Source organism: Patiria miniata, unplaced genomic scaffold (genome assembly GCF_015706575.1).
Source record: "Patiria miniata isolate m_02_andy unplaced genomic scaffold, ASM1570657v1 HiC_scaffold_28, whole genome shotgun sequence".
Taxonomy (NCBI): Eukaryota; Metazoa; Echinodermata; class Asteroidea; order Valvatida; family Asterinidae; genus Patiria; species Patiria miniata.
The window spans coordinates 3,638,630-3,657,819 of NW_024037067.1; the positions used below are offsets into that span (position 1 = coordinate 3,638,630).

Consider the following 19,190-nt stretch of genomic DNA (forward strand, 5'->3'; position numbering starts at 1 on the left):
TCCGATAAAAGTTGTGAATGAATGTACATTGGATTAATGAACATATGTCCCTCATTAAAATGTAGATTAAAAAATTAAGCAGTGAATTTTTGTTTAAATAATTGTGAAACACCTTGAGAGTTAATGTGTTAGCCTGCCACCAGGTTTTGTTTTGCGAAAAAGAAGTAAGATTGCTTATTATGATTATTCAGATTAGAAAGTAACTGTGACATTTTAAGGGACAATTCAATGTTACTTGTTTGATCAGAAACAAGCGTGTTCATTCAAAATACTGTCAAAGGAGTCTACGTCAGTATCTGACAGCTCAAACTTGACTCTTTTTTTATTTTCCAGAGGAAATTTTTGTTTTTATTTCAACCTCTGGATTAGAGAATCTTTCATCATCTCCAAAGTCACAGTTACTTCTCCAAAAAGTACGATAAATATGCATGAAAAGCATTTGAAATGTTTGAATTGTAAGACTGAAGAATACAAACTTACTGGGCTGCTCAATTGATTCATATGATATGGTGTCTACCAAAAAAGGAATGAAATAATCATCTAGCATGAATATGGAAACAAACTGAATTGCTACCTAAAGAAACATTACCTATTTTATGGAATGATAAATTTCTAAATAAATTTCTAGGAATAAAATAAACTAAAGATGAAAGAACAATGACACATAACAAAGACACACACTGTACATATTCTCATTTCAAAACAAAGTTTTACTACAAAAAGTTGTACTTTAGAGGCCTTCATGCAAATATACCTGTATCCATTTCAAAAAAAAGGGATTTTACTCAAAATGAAAATCATTCAAAGAAGCATTTTTCCCCAGAATAATTATACAGAAGCTGCTGTGTTCAAAATGTTACTCGATTCGATTTGCTCAGAGTTGGCTACCATGCTTTCTACTTTGCAAGCTTTAATCACACGGATCAGAATGTCACAGGGGAGTTTGAATTGTTTCTTGGCAATGTAAATTGGTAGAAAACCTCCCTATTCTGAATGGATACAAGCGCAGACAAGAGCCAATGACAGAATGATCAGCTCAAAAACTGATCGACGTCAGGACAATGAACTTCACACATTTCTTTGCTAATACACAGACGATGCACGTCACAAGCCGCAAAAACATGCGACATTTTCACAATTCAACAACAACACATGCAAACCAATATTTTTGCTCACTTACACAGAAACATACACAAAAACGAACTGGACAATCAATAAACACAACAAGCATTCAACAATCACAGACCAAGTAGACAATGCAAAATAACGCCATAAAACAAGAATGCAGACACTATAACACATGCATTGCTCACACAGGCTGTGTTAGTCACACAATGAAGGAATGTGAGCATGAGATCACGGAAAATGAAATCACACAGATGGACGATTGGATCATGCACTTGGACTGAATTGAACAGAAACAGAAACACGCAAGATTCTTTCCCTCCAGAAATCCTCATTTAAGGTAGGGACACAGCCTGGCATGCTGCCACAAAAGTACTCAAATTATTTGATAAGTCGTCAGGTCTCAAGCCAAGTCACAAGCTATTCAAATGAACAGTGGCAAGGATATTCCTTTGTCTATGTCATCCCATTACTTGGACAAAACTTGTGATTTAACTTGCAATTTCACTGTAACTTTGGCTTGTGATGGACACAACTCTGCGGATTTCGTAATTTGTTGACACATCTTGTAAAAAAACCCTGGAAACAGCAGATCAAACGTTTTGTGTAGATTTAATTTCAAAGTGAAGTAATACACAAACAACTTTTTTTCTTTCTTCAAAGAGTTCAGTAATGTTCCAGGGAATGTGAGGAAACAATGATCTTTCAGGAAGAACCTTGCAGTGTTCGAATCAAGGCCAGATAGACGTCCATTTTGAAGGGCTGTTGCCTGACGAGCAAAGCCCCGATAAATGGACTTGGAGTTAGAGAGAGAAAGAGACAGTAAGACAGAATAAAAAATAAACTGCCACAGTTTTTTTTAGAACGGAATTTGTGGCAGCAGCAGCAGCAATGTGGATACAAACCATCCCCCTGTCTTTGCCGCGACATACTCTGTCGAGCTTTCTCCAGCTTGCGTAGCCGCTTGGCCTGTCGCCTTGCCGACTCCTCCGCGGCTTGCTGCTCCCGGCATTTGTGGAAGTTCTCCACCACGACGCCCACGAACATGTTGAGGACGAAGAAGCCCACGATCAGGATGAAGGAGATGAAGAAGAGGATTAGCCACTCGTTGTTGTTTTCCTTCGGCTGTCAAATCAATGAAAAGATAACGGATTTCTGATATCAGTACGATGCAAATCAAAGGTTGCATCTGAGCTACTTCGCTAAGGCAAGCAGTAACACACGAGTCTATGGGAAGTAGGCTCCGCTGCTTCTGTAAGGGATTACTGTAGCCAAGTAATCCCTTTCTAGATGCCGTGCTACTGTCATGCCCAAAGTCAATTCATTTGATATTTTCGAATTCGGTAAGGCAATAGCACAGCGTTTAGAGCCATTTGGCTCGGCGAATCAAGTTTGGCACTGCACCATCCTGTGGCTCGACAGGGCTGCCGCGCTATCGTCGTTCTGAATGGCAGAGGCACAGCACTGTTCTAAACGCCGTGCCATTGCCGTGCCAAACTCAATTCAATTCAAAGTTGGTGCAAACATTTAAGGAATGTGTATGCTCACAATACCCTCTCTGCGTCCACATCACAGGGAGTGAAATTGGCGCGAATATGTTGATCGCGCTGAAAGTTCATTGAACTGCTTTAACCTGGCCCATTACTCCAGATGCGTTAATGTTTAACTATTACGTTTGACGTTTAGAGTAACTACCGTGCTGTAGACAAGCTATTGCCGTACTCATTTCAATTAAGTGTGGTATGGCAGTAGTATGGCGTCTAGAACGGGAACTAACATCGTAAAAGTAAATTGACTAAGTTTGAAATTTGTCAAATATTTCGAAGCTTGGTTTCGTGGTGTAGTCATGACTGCAGATAATGGGAACACTGTACCTGTTTGTCCACACCAACAGCATCGATGCCATTGTACATAATCTCCACCCACCCATCTTTGGAGGCCAAAACAAACAGCGCCATCAAGGCCTGAAACGAAAAAAATATATACATAAATAAATAAATGCCTTTAAGTCATAGAAGGCTAAAGACTAGGTGCATCTCTTAGTGAAAGGGATGCCCTAACAAGCATGGACACATAGTGTCAATGGTGCTCAACATCCTTCACTATCGCTGCTTTGTGCCATTTCTGCCGTTGAGGGGGTACTTCTGCGCGCACTTTATTGCGCGTCACTGCGCATCAATCTCAGCCAGCTAAGAAACCCAGCTGGCAATATGTGGTATGCTTTCCTATCAAAGTACTGTTGCCAGTCAACATAGTTCGAACCATCCGGTTCGTTAGTAAAAATGTCATACACGCCGCGCACCACTGATTACCAGCGCCCATTGGATAAACGCTCGAGTTGTGTTAACTTCCGGTTCCATTCTTGCTATGATACACCCTGTGAGGTATTCATGGTTGAATTGAGTTGACGTCACACTAACGGACCGGATTGAGTCAGTTTTCGTACTCAAAGAGGAAGCCTACCTGGCCCAAGTCGTCAAAGTTGTACTGCCGATTGACCCACTGGTTGTTGGGGTGAACCTGGGTGCAGTGCGTCCTGTTCATGACGTTCTTGACTTTGGGACCAGAGCAGTAGTAGAAAGTACCCTTGAATAGCTGCAGAGATATAGAAAAGACACACAATAGTTTAGTAGATTAAATAATAAAAGTTCAGCTCATACATGTACAATGAAATGGCTTTCAACCAACAGGGCCCAATTTCACGGCACTGCTAAGCACATGATTTGCTGCTAACAGAGCCTCCATCTATTTCATGGAGACTGTAAGCATAAGCACAGTAAAAGGCACGCTTACTTCAGAGGAAATATTTGCTTAACTTAGTGACATAACAATAGAAATCTCCATGCACGCGCGACCGTTAGCACGTCCACGCCGTGAAACAGTGCTTAAGGTTAGCAAATGTTTCTGCTATGCTAAGCACAACTTTTCTGCTAACTGTTAACCAGCATTTTGAAATTGGGCCCAGGCCTGCTAGAATCCACACGAGCCTTAAATTTTAGAAAATGTGTAACATTCGTGTTAGCAAAGTCCAAACTTATTAATGACTTGATATTTTGGTCGAAGAATGTGTGTAAACGGCAATTTTCTTGAGCATCCTTACCTGAATGCCTAGGATTCCGAAGATGACAAAGAAAGTGCAGCAGATAATGACAATGTTACCGATGGGACGTAGTGAGGACATCAGGGTCTGAACGACCAGCTTCAAACCGGGTGCTCTACTGATGACCCTGTCAAGAGAAGCAAATCTAGCTCAACGAAAAAATTCCGTTTTATTTCCTTTGAATTTAACCCTTCAAAGGCCCCAATGGACCCCCTGTCTGTCAATTAAACAGTCCGCATTGACCAACTGACTCAGTTTTGCTGACATACTATAAAAGCTAAGGCTTTGCATGACTCTCCCTTTCCCAGGAAAAGACCTGTTTTTTTGCCAGTTGCTGGCCCAAATGCAATCTGAGGCTGACTGTATTAAGGCCACAGAGAAATCAATCTGGCAAACGCCCACCCCACACCAACCCCCAATTGTGGCAAGGCAACCTGCCTCTGGGTACCGGTATATCTCAGCCCTGACTGGTGCCCTCCAGTTACCCCGACCCCCTCTCCTTTTTGGCGCATGAACCAACCCATTCCTCACGGCCATGCCAATCATCCACCCAAACACTCGGTCACAAGCATTCTGAGGAATGTTCACAAACCAAAGGTAGCAGGGCTTATGACCAGATCCAGGACGTTCCATTACCTCAATGGTCTGAGAGTCCGTAGTAGCCTGAAGACCCTGAGTATACCAAAGATCTCGGGACTGTTTGACGAGACAAGGCTGATGGTGATGTCGATCCAGGAGATGACCACCAGGCTACCGTCCATGATATTCCAGCCGCTGTAGAGGTACGCGTGCTCACCGATGAAGAAGCCTTTGGCTAAGACCTTGACCACCATCTCAAAGGTGAAGATGCCCGTGAAGATGTAGTTGGAGATGCTCAGGAACGTCCGTTCCTGGGAAGAGTACAACAAAGATGAATAAAGATTCAATTTTGGTTGACCCTGTGTCAAAGGTCATGAGGGCAACATTGTACGAGCTGATCTCTAACTCTATATCTGAGTGAGAAATTGAGACAGTGTTCAGACTAAAATAAGAGGAAAATTGCAGGGCATCTATTTCCCTCTATCAGCTTTGGGGAAATAGGTCATTGTGGTCATTCACAAACAGTTGGGGCAATATAAGTTCACTAGTGCCCTCACTACTAGTCAATAGGCATTTGGAGTCAATATATGTTCACTAGTGCCCTCACTGCCAGTGAATAGGTGTGTATTCACAGAGGGTTGGAATCAATATATTCACTAGTACCCTCACTGCCGGTCAATAGAAGTATATTGACTTTGTACTGGTCCCTTACCACGCTATCTTCCTCAATGTCGGGTCTCTCCATGGCCAACGTGATGCAATTGATAAAGATTATGAGAAGGACGGCATAGTCAAACCAGCGATGACCAATCAGGCCTTGTAGTCTCCGCCGAAATCTGACAAGTAACAAACCAAAAAGTCACAGGCATATAACTTGACTTTTAACAAATTTTTTTAGTATGGTTATTGAGTTTTAGTAGGAGTTTGTGCTTTCACGTTACACAAGAGACAACAAAAAAATATCTGATGATAGCAAAAACACTTTTTTCCCTTTGTTTTGAGAAAATCTTGGTAAGTGAAAATGCTGTAGGTCTACGACTAATAAAAAGTGATCACACAGATAGTGACATCCCTACAAAATATCTCTTCCCTCTAAATCTTTTAGGGTACAATATCCAAGATAAAGTTACATGAACCCACCTATTATGTGGTGATAGAAGGTACAGAGAATATTCTATTCTTGTCTTGAAGCATCCCTTGGGCTCCGGGCAACACTTGGTGCAGTTGCAATCCTGGACAATCAAATTATAACAAGGAATTTTTAGGGAGCAAATTTTAACAGAAATGGATCAAATTTAACACTGGGAGAATTCAAACCCTTTGCTGGAACAATATAGTATTGTGAAATATTTTGAAAACTGAACAGTTCAAACAACAAATACAGCATTAAAATCCAAAACAAAACCACTAGAACTTTCTAACGTGATTTCTAGTATGTTTATGTTTGATATGAAGACGGAAATTGAAGGAATTCTGGAATATTTTCGTTGCCATTTCAACGGTTTACGATGTATCAGATAAAACCCTCATGCCATCAATAAAATGAATGAATTTTGGCGTAAGTCTGTGAATATTTGTATATTTCTTAACCAATAACATTGTCAAAAGTATTTAAAATACACTGAATAAAAGACAAAAGCTAGGTATAAAGATGCAACACAACTACAAGAAAATCTATTTTTAAACAGATGCAAAGATTTGCAATCAAATATATTAAATTATAAATGTCAAAGTAGGCAATTCTGAATGAGTTACAGGGTTTACAACAAAATTACAAGTAGATTTGTTTCCGTTGGGGAAAAAAAACAAAGAGGTTAAAAGCGAAAAAAATATTTAATATTGTATAAATCATCAAAACTGTATGAAAATACAATGAGAAATTTGCACTGTGCTACATGTTAGAACTAAACTGTATTAACTCAGGCAAGATTCACATGCAAAAAGTATATTACTATCAAGTGAAAAGAATACGCAAACTAATGAAAAGGAATATTATGAGAGAATGAGTTGTTCTAAAGGGATGTTGCAGACAATCATTTCTAGTAGGTATTTGAAGATGGTATTGATTAGTGATCATGCAAAGAGACAATCAGAAGTAATGAAATGAAATGGCAAGCGCTATTAATGTCTCTGGCATGCAGATCAAATGGAGAGTTACCCGCCCACAACAGGTACAGTACGCTTCGGTTTCATCGTCATCATCATCGTTGTCATCTCTCATGGATATTTTTACATCATCAGTTTCATTCCCTTCAATGTGTGTTTTACTCATCGACATTCCGTTACCCCCGGCCTGCCAGTCCGCGCCACACCCACAATCCGGGGATTGACATTTCACGCTTAGCAACTGAACATTCCTCGAACTCTTACTGCACGAGGATACAAAGTGACTGCGGTTCCGTTTCTTGAATTTGGCGGATATGGGCACGTGCTTGTTGTGATTGTCAGCCCACGTTACGTGAAATTCGGGAGCTGGCTGGACATTTGGTGAGTGGTGAGAGGGGTGCTTAAAATAGTTATGCAAATCTGAACTTTGACCTTCCATTTCCTCAAATTTGCCACTTGACCGGCTTTCTCTAGCCTTATTGTCAATTTGGGTATTTTCGTTGCAAACGTTGACCGTGATATGCCAAAATGCTTCGGAGTTCTCACGATCAGATTCATCAAAGTTTCTATTTTTAATCACAACATCCCAATCCCCTTTTGCGGAATCCGACTTGGACACATTTTCACAAGAATGGGGCATGCCATTGCCTGGTTTCATGCTGGGTTTAGGCGGCTGTGCCTTGGGTGTGGTGGGGGGGGGGTGAATGAAAGTGGGTGTGGTAGGGCGTGGCAGGCAAATTCAGGCACATGATGAATCGTGCAGGAGGTGCAAGGATGCAGGAGGGTGCGGGCAATCCAATGAGGAGGGATGCAAAATTAAAAGAGTTAAATGTAAGTGTCATTCAACAAACATTCATGTGACGTCAAGCAATGTTAAGGTGAAAGTGCACTTGTGATATGCTGAGGTAAACCACAGCAAAAGTATAGTACAAGTGCATGTGAATGAATGACACTATTGACCACCAGTTCGCACCGGATGACGTGTATACAGGCAAAAGTTTTGTGGTAATCAGAATGGATGACAGATAAACACGCAAGGAGCGAGGCCAGAAATATCCGTCAGCGACCCGCTCACAGCGAGTGAGGCCAGAAATATGAGTGTGCTGCCCAAGGGTGGTGGCTTCAACATGCCTGGCTTGAGGTTGAGTGAAAAGTAATCCCGCGCCTTCTTCAAAATAATCCCGGCGCGAACTGGTTAAAGCAAATCGCAATCTCAAATTCAAAAGAATTATTTCACTGATCATGCAATTAAAATGAAAAAAGTCCAAGCTGAAAAACTCAAAATTATCAATAAAATGATATTGATTAGCAAGAGTAAAAACCAGTAAACTGATATATCAGAGAAAAAAAAAGAATCAGTAAAACGGCATTAGCCATGCCACTTATAAAATATGAGATATGAATTATCAATTGACTGAACTCCACTACAATCCACTTGATTGAATGATCCAAGACGTGAGTTCTAACATGAAGATTTACCCCAGGTAAGCAGAAACACTTCCTGCCCAGCTCTGCGCTTTGCTTCGTCTGAGTGGAGGGGGAGTGGAGAGGTCGCGGTGGTGATGATTGTGGTGATGGTGGTGGACATGGTGATGAAAGCATGGATGAAATGGTTTAAAGATGAATGGATTAAAAACAGAAGGATGGATGAATGATAGGAAGAAATGAATCAGGCTGATTTGAAGTATGTCTAATGATATAATGGTGGCAGGCGCGGATCCAGGAATTTTTGTTTTAGTTTAGTTACATTTTTTTGCTGAGCAATTACATTACACTGGGTCCAAGGCTCAATCCCTCGCAGAATGATGGATTCTGTGCTTATGAATAAGTGATTATCCTTCCGTGCTTACAGCCCAGCACAGAATTTCCATGCTTATCTGTAAGCGCCAAATCCCTAGGCATGGGATTATGCTTCTAGCCATACTTCAAAACAGCCAAGAAATGACAGTTGAGAGAAACAAAACCACTGGCTACCATAGTGTGGTGCAATGAATGTCAAGTGAACATTGGAACAGACTTCAGGACAGGCAACGTGCTTTATCAGACAAAAAAAGTGAAAAACGTCAACAACTTTGGTTGACTTGAATCCAAAGCTACATGCATTAGCCGTTTTGAGATACCGTGGACACAATACGAGGGCGCTATTTGCAGTGAATAACCTCTTTTGTATGGAACCAAATTTACCCACTTCAAAATAAAAGTGTCCACCTATTGTGTTCACCATATCTCAAAAAAGCTAATTAAGCTGTAGGCCTACTACTGTGCATCAATGAATTACCTTGCTTTTGACATTATGGGAAAGCAAATACACTAGAAGTGATCCGTAAAAACATAATGTCGTATTTGCAGAAAAAAAATCTTCTCAAAATGTCAGAGTGTGATGGCAGTACTATACAGTTGACACCTTGGCAACCGCAATTCCCCACAGAAACACTTTTACACTTTAACCGGTATGAATATGTTCCGCATCAAAGAACAAAATATGAATCTTTCATAGGAGATTTTCACACCAAATAAAATTTGGCTTTTTTTTTAGATAAGTCCAGGTTTTCCAAATTATGTGGATGAATAAAAAAAATGGGCTGGTGGAATGGGGAATGCTGAATTTTATGTGTTTCTGATAAACTCATCATGCCCTGTTAAGTACTTTATCATTAAACCAATATGACTTGAACTAATGTCTTTATGGAGAAAACATGTACACATCATGGTTTTGAAATTAAGATGGGGACAAACACAATATAAATGCTAACTACATATGGTGAGTGGGTGGGGGTACATATTTTGATTTTTTATACAAAAACCTAAAACCTTGGTGTCATTATAAGAAAAATTATCAACGTTCACAAGTTTTGCTTTGGTCCAAAGCAAAAGGATAATAATTCTGCTTATAAACATGTGAAGAAACTATAAGTAAGAACAAATCTTTGCAAATATTTTTGTAAGGATTTTTGTAAGTGTCGTCTTTTACTTTAATATAATATCTTTGATAAATTTCATGCTCTTGTAAAATTCCAAATTTGATCTTGTTTACATTTTGGTCGTCTTCTCTGAATTATAATATATTGAGATAAATAATCCCTTCAGATTGTTTAAGAAGTCCTAAAAAAAAAATTTGGAAAAAAATCCATTTCCAACGTTGATATCTACTTTGCCCACAATGATTTACAAGGTTGAGCTTTTAAGCACCAACGTGTCTACCAAAAACAACGCCACAGGGTTTCTAGTAATACTCTTAAAACTCTTAAAACAGAACACAAACAACTACATTGCAATGAGCTAGGGGAAAAGCTCCGTCTTGTTTGGATAGTTGAATGGCCACTGTCAGGGCAAAAAACAAGTTGGGAAATGGCCTCAAGAATATTCAACTACATTAGGGTTAATCCTCTTCAACAGCAGTGCTAGGAAGTGATATCACCTCAGGTGAAGTAAACGTCAAAGGAAAATGGTGTCACTATCTTGCATCGGGACTTACAAACTTGCTAATTTTCATGAAATGCTCATTTCATTAAATGTGTCCTAACTTGGTGCCCAACTTGCCAAATAACATGCGGCAAAAGCGGTGTTACATCATTGCGTAAATTTGCGTAAAATCTTCCTGCTCAAATAAACTGACTGTTAAAATCGAAAAGTCGAAGTATTTAAGACTTACTGCTTCATCGTCTTGATCGGGATCTTCGATGCTTTCCTCATCTTCCCGATTGCTCATCCTACCCACGGATCCCCTACTCCCCCGGCTGCTTCGTTTCTCAGCTTCCAGACTGTGCTTGTCCAGCTGGGCAGTGAAGGAGCCGCCATTGCATGAGATGTAAGATGTGCGTCGACTGTCACCGTTGCAGCTTGCTATGGACGTCCTGCGACTGTCGCTGTCCGGGACGTAGCCGTTGTGGTCGGAAGAACTCCTAGTCAATGAGGTAGAGAATAAAATACTAAATGAAGACCTATCTTCTGACTTTTTTTCTCTAGAGTAAAGTTTGTGTCAGTGACTACAATACAAAAACATTACTCAATGCTCCTTTGACCGATAAGTTTGCTAAAATAACATGAGATAAGGAAGACAGAGTCGCAAAATTCCCAAAAGGAGCCTGAATTTATCCTGTCAGTACTGACTTGAGAAGCCCTGGATTTGCTTACGACAACACTACATTTTCACACCTTCGACTGCTGATGCGACTACTGATGTTGGAATGACTGTCGCTGTCCAGGCCATGGTCTGCCTCAGGCAACTGGAAGGGACGTAGGTAGTTCCTGTCCCTGACGTGGGCCGGGTTGGCTGACAGCCCGCCGCGTTGCCTGCCGGAACCATTCCTGGAGAGATTACTGCGTGGGAGACGAGGCGAACCGTGGAATTGCAGGGAGGACTGTGGGGAGAGGAAGATTGATGGAAATATTTGAGTAAGACACAAATACGTGGGCATAATTTCACTGAGTGGAAACTTCTACTTAGCCAGAATCAGCTTGGAACCAGTTATAACCAATATATAATACATGGCAGATTGGCTGGTTACCTTCTCTGCTAAGCGAATACATTGTATGTTAAGTCAATCTCTTTGTTTATCTCTCTTATATCTCATATCATTTTTCTGCCAAACATGAAACGCAATGTTCCGGAGGTTCAACTTCAAATCTCAAGCCACTAATCCCTGTACTGCCCTAAACTGCCCTGCCTGTTACTCCCTTTACTGCCCTAAACCGCCCTGCCTGTTACTCCCTGTACTGCCCTAAACCACCCTGTCTGTTACTCCCTGTACTGCCCTAAACCACCCTGCATGTTACTCCCTGTACTGCCCCAAACCGCCCTGCCTGTTACTCCCTGTACTGCCCCAAACCACCCTGTCTGTTACTCCTTGTACTGCCCCAAACCACCCTGCCTGTTAATCCTTGGACCGCCCCAAACTGCCCTGCCTGTTACTCCCTGTACTGCCCCAAACCGCCCTGCCTGTTACTCCCTGGACCGCCCCAAACCACCCTGCCTGTTACTCCCTCTAATGCCCCAAACCGCCCTGCCTGTTACTCCCTGTACTGCCCCAAAATGCCCTGCTTGTTACTCCCTGTACCAGCCAAAGCCCCCGAACACTCATTGCTTTGATAGATTCATAAGTAAATAAATACAATACATTTTTACGGATTTCAAAATCCAACTGACCAAGGATTGGGTGTCGGAGTCGATGGACTGAGTGTCTAGGAAAGGCCCCTTGATGAATCCTTTAGGTTGTTCACACATGGGCGAGCCCTGAGGCGTGGCAGCGGTGCGGGTTATGATGGGTGGACTCATCAGGGTGGCTGGGGCGGGGGACATGGTGGTCTCGGGGGCGGGTAAGGCCAGTTGCTTCTCATCTGTGGATTGAGCAAGGATAGAAAACAAATAAGAGTTGTACTTTGGACGTAGTTGTCTTTAGGACACCCTGTGGGTTACTTTGCATGCCTAATTTGTTAAGCAACTTGAATGCCCTGTTTTCAATTTAAGGCAAATTTTGGCACCTCATTTTTCAAAATACTGACTAAGGCCCAGTTACTATAGGGCCGGTCCATACTTGGCACAATGCAAATGTGAATGCCGTTGAGAAAGTATTTTTTTGCAAAGTATTTCTTATTTTTCAACCAACCTCTGGTTAAACATTCAAGAAGCCCATTTGTACTCCTGAGTGGACGGAGGCAATTGTAGTAAAGTGTCTTGCCCAAGAACACATGCACCATGTTCCTAGTCAGGGTTTGACTGCACGCACCATAAAACATTTGGAGCACTTTGAGACTTGAGTATAAAGCACTGTAGAAGCATCATATCATTATTAGTTATACCTGAGGTATCTTTACCCGATGTGACCGACTGTACGTCGTTGCCCTCCTCCTTTTTCTCATGCTCCTCCCCCGAGTATCCCTCATCCTCCTCCAGACTCTCGTGGCTGGCTGCGGCAAGACTGGACTCTTTCTGTTCATTGTACGGCTGAAAAAAATGAGCAGAAATAGTGATCAAGAAAATGTACGTAATGAACAGTCTGAAAATCCAACCTAGCATGCTACTGCATGATTTCTATGGACACATAAGGGAACACACCTTAAGCTACAGGGATCCAAAATCTAAACCTAATTGTTTGAAATAACTAGTTTCTTAAAATTTGCATTCTGGATGTGATACTGAGTTAACAACAGGACTTTTAAAAATTCTACAAAACTATTTTAAACAGTTTTATGGTCAAAAATGAAAATGTTCATGACAACTTTAATGTATATTTTGAAAGTAAAGAATGAATGGAAATCAACCATGATTTAATGACGTGAATGTAAACACAACAGTTCAAAATACGCAAGTCATTTTCAGCTCGATTGGCTAAATTTTTGAAACAACACGACTGTCAAAATTGCCAAGCATTGGCTGCTATTGTCTCACAAACAATTATGCTCGAGTTCAAACAACCCGCGATAAACTTCCATGTCCATGAAATTGAAGATGATTTTTTTTCTCCTCACAAAAGGGAAATCAATTTTGAATTCTGCATCCTTTTGAAAAACACAGGACTTAATTGAATCACAAGGTCACATCTCAAGGAAAAGCGAGCGTTGCAAATGCATCATCGAGTGAATTTTGCTTCGTTTGGGATTCATCGCGTGTATTGTCTGTCTTTATAATCACATTAATCTTTCAGGCAAAAGTCCTTGGGATTTTTTTCTTTTTCAAACATATTTTGATGTTATGCCAATGCTTGCGTAATGATTTATATTTGTTGACATATGAAGACACTCAGAATAATTTATGCCGCAAGTGAAAAATGTGAGAAACTTATTTTTTAAAGGAAACTAAAAAAGTGTTGATGTTCCCAGACAGAAAATTTAAAAATAAGATTCATATTAGCTTTAACATTTGAAAAGAATAATTCAATGCTTTTAATGATTATATTTTTGCAGTGTTATAATTGCAAATTTACCTGAACAGTTTTAACTGAACTGCTGTTTTTTAAAACAAATTAAAAATAAGACAATGAAACGGAAGAAAATTGTTACTTACAATTCTCAAGACATTTTTGAGTTAAGTATAAAACAACAACATGCATTGAACTTTTGAATGATAAGAAGGCGATTTAATAAGCTTAATGCACAGGGAACAAGCTTTAGAATGCACCCACTCTCAAGCCAAAATTGGTTTCTTTCAAATGCTGTAGGGAAAAAGTTTCTGGAAAGCGTAAAACCTTGACTGAACAAAGGGATTATCACAAACGTGCCAGAGTTTGTGGTAATGGCGACAAGAAAATAAAAGGAAAGTTGTGTGGGGGAGTATTTTAATACTTACTTATCTAATCAACCAAAACTAACAACAGAAAAAAGTGGTAGTTCTGACAAATACTGAGAACACAGAACACAACTTAAATTCTCTTCTAAGAGTGCGTCTTGCTTTAAAACAAAAAAACACTCAACATCCGTTGGTTTAAAAAACGAAAACCAATCCATCATGTAGCACTCTTAAGAGACTCCTGATTAAGTTAGAGGGAAAAGGAGTGACGTCTGCGAACATACATGTGGGAATATCGGCAGCACTCACACACATTTGCAGGCAACCAATGCAAACACAGATTTCTTGAAATGTCACACCCGTGCACAAACATGATCAAAGCGCAGACACTGCAGAATCAACCATTACTAATTTGCGGCTTCTGTTTGTCCATGGCCATTTTCTCTATTTGTATTGTGGAACATTCTCATCAGGAGGGTAGAGTGTTTGTACAGTGGACCACTCTAAACTACACTATTTGCTCATGTTCCACAGTAATACTTTGCATTTTATGTAAACATCAGAAATTGTCCTTTTTCTCAGGCAGCATACAGAGTGGTACTACCACAGAATATCTCAGCAGTATGCCAACCCAAACATTTGCCAATCTTGACTTTTTTCATATATCACATTCATTATTGGAATAATATATTTTCAGGAAACGACCTTGTTAAAAGTGTACTAATCATATCAAAACTTTTCACAGAAGAGTACAACAAAACAAAGCTGGTTTGTAAATAAAAGATTTCAAGGAATGAAACTACTAACAGCAACAAAAATACTAGAGCACAAAAACTTACCCCAAAACACAGCTGCTATCAATGCATGCAAATTAACGGAATCTAAAAGCTTGTACTTCATCTACGTGTAATTATATTATAAGTTTCCGTCCACAGAACTAAAGGGACACGAGGGACCAAGGTACTAAAGGGGTTGCACTTGGGGAGATGTTGGGCATGCTTAGACCCTATTCAAGTTTGTGTGTGCAATTTGTGTGTATTTTGTCACTGCACAATTTAAGTAGACATTCGGGGGGGGGGGGGGGGGGGGAGGGAGTTGTTGAAAGGATCACTACGCTACACAAGGACTTCAAACATCGATGCAAAATTTGGACTGATAAAAAAAGCTCAGTTACTTACCACAACAAAAAAACATGGAAGTGGCCAGATAGTATGACGTGGCATTGGCACGAAGACAAAGCAAGAATGAAAATGTCAAATGCATTAGAGTAATATCAGTTGTCATGGTAACGCGGGAAGGCAGAGAGGCACTGGTGTGGAATGACACACAGCACGGCAGGTGTTTTTTGTGTGATGGTAGTAGGATTACCCGACCGGTACTTGGTGAGACGCGCTCATTAAAGATGCATGTTTGTCCGGCAATCTGACAATGTTGCCTCCTCCTCGAATACTTGTTTACAACGACATGTTATGACAACTTGAATGTTGGAGAATTTGTATTAAAAGCTATATGTGAACCATGGATATCATCTCAAACATGTGGTTATTTACAGAATGAACCCTCTATTATACAGTCAACGACAAAACCAAAAAGCTTGCTAAGGTCTGTGTAAAGATTTAATCTGATATAATAGGATGATTTGTACGAATCTTTTATTAAAAATATTTATATTTGTGTGTAATTGTCTGTTTACTTTCAATTACAAATCAAAGATTTAACATTACAAATGTGTAAACAAGAGCTCACAAAAATAGAAAAGGCTTAAAAAAAAAAAAAACAGAAAAAGTTACTCTCGCACAAGGGTGTGACTTTTGGGATATCGAAATTGAAGAAATATCTAAATTGACTGTCTAAAAAGTAAATTTAGTATTTTGTAAAGTTTTCTCCAAAGAGCGCCATAGAGCAAAACACAGACCGCGGCGTTGCCGCAGAACCTTGCAAACTGTTTGTGTTTGTCGCGTGCCAACGATGCTCAATTAGTACTGACAATAATTCTGTGAGTCACAATCTTATTGTCCGTGTTATTTGTGGAAAAAAATCCTCCAGGCTCCGAAAAAACACCAGTGACTCCTGACATTTCAGCGTATTAACAATGCATGTATTGTGTGTACACTACAGGGACCCTGTATTATCAAACAACCTTCAAATATGAATAAGTCTAGTCAAAGAATACGGAAGAACGTCAAATGACAGGATGGTGGGGACAAGAGAGACGGGAGAATGAATAAAGACACGGACAGACTTGGGTTGAGTAATGTGCAAGATTTCAGGATGATGTGTGTCCCGCTCCCTGTAGACATTAACATGCATCGCTGGAGTGTCTGCTCTTTCTGAATTATTGAGAAGCCTGTGAGATGGATTTTCTATGAGCGCTGGATGGGTTTGCACAGACCAACGGGGCTGGGTTTTTGGTGTGTCTTTGAGGAAACATTAACTGATGGGGAGAGTTCTGTGGTGTCTTTTAGCAGCGGTTTGTTAAGAAAAGTACAAGAATACATGAATTTGTGAACTTCAGATTTTGGGAGTTTTAGATTGTTTACAGCAAGAGGGGTTTTATGTGAAACAAAGTATGAGAAACTGATATGCTAAAGCATCTTGATCTTAACACTGCTCCTAATTCCAGGTTCTCACTGAACAGGCCACCAACTACGGCTGGATAGCTCAGTTGGTAGAGCGCTGCAACTGTGTAGCAAAGGTTACAGGTGCGAATCCCACCACATTCAATTTCTTCATTCAATCCCATATTGATCAATGTGAATTTAGTAAGGGTTTTCTATTTGTCCTTTTATTTTAGGCTTTATTCGTTATTCGTACAGAATGTTAACACGAAGCAAAAAAATCAACAATTTTCCAGATGACATCAGAACATTGAAACGGTCACCCCTCAAAAATTAACATGGACGGGCGATTAAAACAGATATGTAGTCTCAAAAGTGAAAAACTGGTCAACTTGAATCGCTACAGAAATTTAAAATCATGAATTCTGATGCAGATGTTTGTTGTCCACTTTTGTACGCTCTTGGGGGAGATACGACGGGAAAAAAGTCTAGATATAGACCACATTAAAACCACATTAAAGTTTCAGCAGCACCTAATCTTTCTGTTTGCGAGGTCTATTTTTGGTGCAGCGGAAGAACTTAAGAAATCAACAGGGGAGAAAAACAAACGCTTGCAATCTGAAGGCAGACTCTCACTAGATTTAAAAGTGACATATGTGAATAGATGAATAGCCCGGTTCAGAAGCTAGAAGTGGCATCATAGAATTGGAATTGAGATAAATCGTCCGTGGGGAAATTGTTTACGAGAGGAATTTCTTTTTTATTTTATTAATCTATTTTTTAGGGGCATAAAAATACCAATTTCAAACATTTGCTGATGATATAATTCGCTCCCACCTCTCAACAAAATAAAGACTTTTTTTTAATGAATGCAATTTTTGCAAGCAGGTTGCTGCAACTTTTATGTTTTTCCTACAAACCGTAAACGTTAAAATGCCTGATGTTTCGATCCTATCAGAATGTTATTCAAAGATTGGAGAGAAGCCCTTTGAACTTTTTTAATGAGCATATTTTAGACCATTCTAGTCAGTCAGCAGTTGAAAACACTTTCATGTCACTTTCGTTTCTTTGTTTCATAAGTCGGGAGAAGTTTTATGGATCTCACCTCTGCAGCGAAGCCTTCCACGAGGATGGCTACCAGGAGATTGAAGAGGACGTAGTTACCAAACGTCATCAAGGCGATGAAGTACAACGCTGCCCAAGCTGAGTTGTGATGCATGCCGTTGTATAGGACTATGTTCCAATCTTCCTGGGTCAAAATCTTTGGTGGGGGGGATGTGAACAGAACGAGATAGCACAAATCAAAGACATTGGGAAAAATGAACGACCAGGCTTGAAATGTACGCTGGACCTCTGTGCCTTTTATGATCACACTGGACCAGTGGTTTTACAATACTGATAATTTCTAACAATGTCAAAATTCAAACGATAAGCTTTATGAACTAATACTCACCGGAATGATACATTCTTTTAATGTCTGAACGTGACCGGTGATCTTGGTTTTTGATGGTTTTTTTAACCTGAATCTTTCCAAATGAACGCATTATTTTGATTCAAAGTGCAAATGTACACTTTGTTCTTTTTAAGCTTGATTCAGCAGTACATTTACTTCAGTTTTTTTCCGTTCCTGTTTTGGTCATGGGGGAATGAGATCCAAACATTTTGAGAGGTAAATTTTGTTACTGTCATTTTCAAAATAGGGAGAGCTTCCCTTATGTGTCACTTCTAGTTTACCCCGTACAATTTATGTGAGGAAATATAAAAATGTAAATATGAACAAACAAAAACATCTCTGATTTGATTCCAACATAATTTCTGGAAGATAAATCACTCAGAAAATTGGGGACAAAAACATGTTGTGCCCGAGTGCTGGATGTACACTTTGCAGGGCATGAAAAAAAAGCACATAGTCCGACTTCAACAGGAAACAACGGCAGGGGGATGAAAATGCTCCCATTAGATTTACATTTGCTCCGACGTGGCTCCGTCGCCATGGATACAAGGGTCGTTATGTGATGTCACATGCCGCCCGGCTGGCAAAATCAACGGCTTAATGTGTGCTTAAGTGCAACGCAGCGAGCTTTTTTTAGCAACCCCCGGTGAATAACACTGCAAATGTTTCAATGCAAAACATGTTTCATGTTGTGCTCCGTTACTTATCCCGTTTCAGGCCCGAGTCATGTTTTACTGCTTACTCTTATTGGGAAAACAGCTTAAATGCTATTTCAAAGCTTACAGAAGCTGACTCGTGAGTTTAAGAGCTATACAATCACATTGTTGGATATCTTTAGGGCGTCTTAAAACAATAATCATTGGGGTTTGTATCCCAATAGTTTCAGATGTGATTTCTGCCACAGTTTCGCTGCTAGGATAAATTGTAGTAAGCCATTTCAACTAGGCTTATAATCCCATGACATTTATTTAAGGTAACACGGCACTCACATCTAATGAATGTAGCACTGGAATTGATCTTTATAAAAATAATAAAGAGTACATT

At 40.1% G+C, this 19,190-nt stretch overlaps 1 protein-coding gene across 12 annotated transcripts in view; it reads right to left on the reverse strand.

Moving 5' to 3' along the window:
- Window positions 1–19,190, reverse strand: part of LOC119734853 (voltage-dependent T-type calcium channel subunit alpha-1I-like) — a 63,266-nt gene that overhangs the window by 18,524 nt on the left and 25,552 nt on the right. For 6 of the 12 annotated variants that reach the window (XM_038208444.1, XM_038208449.1, XM_038208447.1 and 3 more), the window contains 14 exons: window positions 17,799–17,954; window positions 12,710–12,854; window positions 12,057–12,247; window positions 11,066–11,271; window positions 10,563–10,812; window positions 8,390–8,437; window positions 5,945–6,036; window positions 5,517–5,640; window positions 4,862–5,115; window positions 4,226–4,352; window positions 3,589–3,720; window positions 3,000–3,089; window positions 2,031–2,250; window positions 481–513 (listed from right to left, as the gene is read on the reverse strand). In XM_038208444.1, coding sequence (XP_038064372.1) covers window positions 481–513; window positions 2,031–2,250; window positions 3,000–3,089; window positions 3,589–3,720; window positions 4,226–4,352; window positions 4,862–5,115; window positions 5,517–5,640; window positions 5,945–6,036; window positions 8,390–8,437; window positions 10,563–10,812; window positions 11,066–11,271; window positions 12,057–12,247; window positions 12,710–12,854; window positions 17,799–17,954 — 2,068 coding nt within the window. The remainder of the gene's footprint in view (window positions 1–480; window positions 514–2,030; window positions 2,251–2,999; window positions 3,090–3,588; window positions 3,721–4,225; window positions 4,353–4,861; window positions 5,116–5,516; window positions 5,641–5,944; window positions 6,037–8,389; window positions 8,438–10,562; window positions 10,813–11,065; window positions 11,272–12,056; window positions 12,248–12,709; window positions 12,855–17,798; window positions 17,955–19,190) is intronic. The other 6 variants (XM_038208450.1, XM_038208442.1, XM_038208443.1 and 3 more) reach the window with 5 other exon arrangements.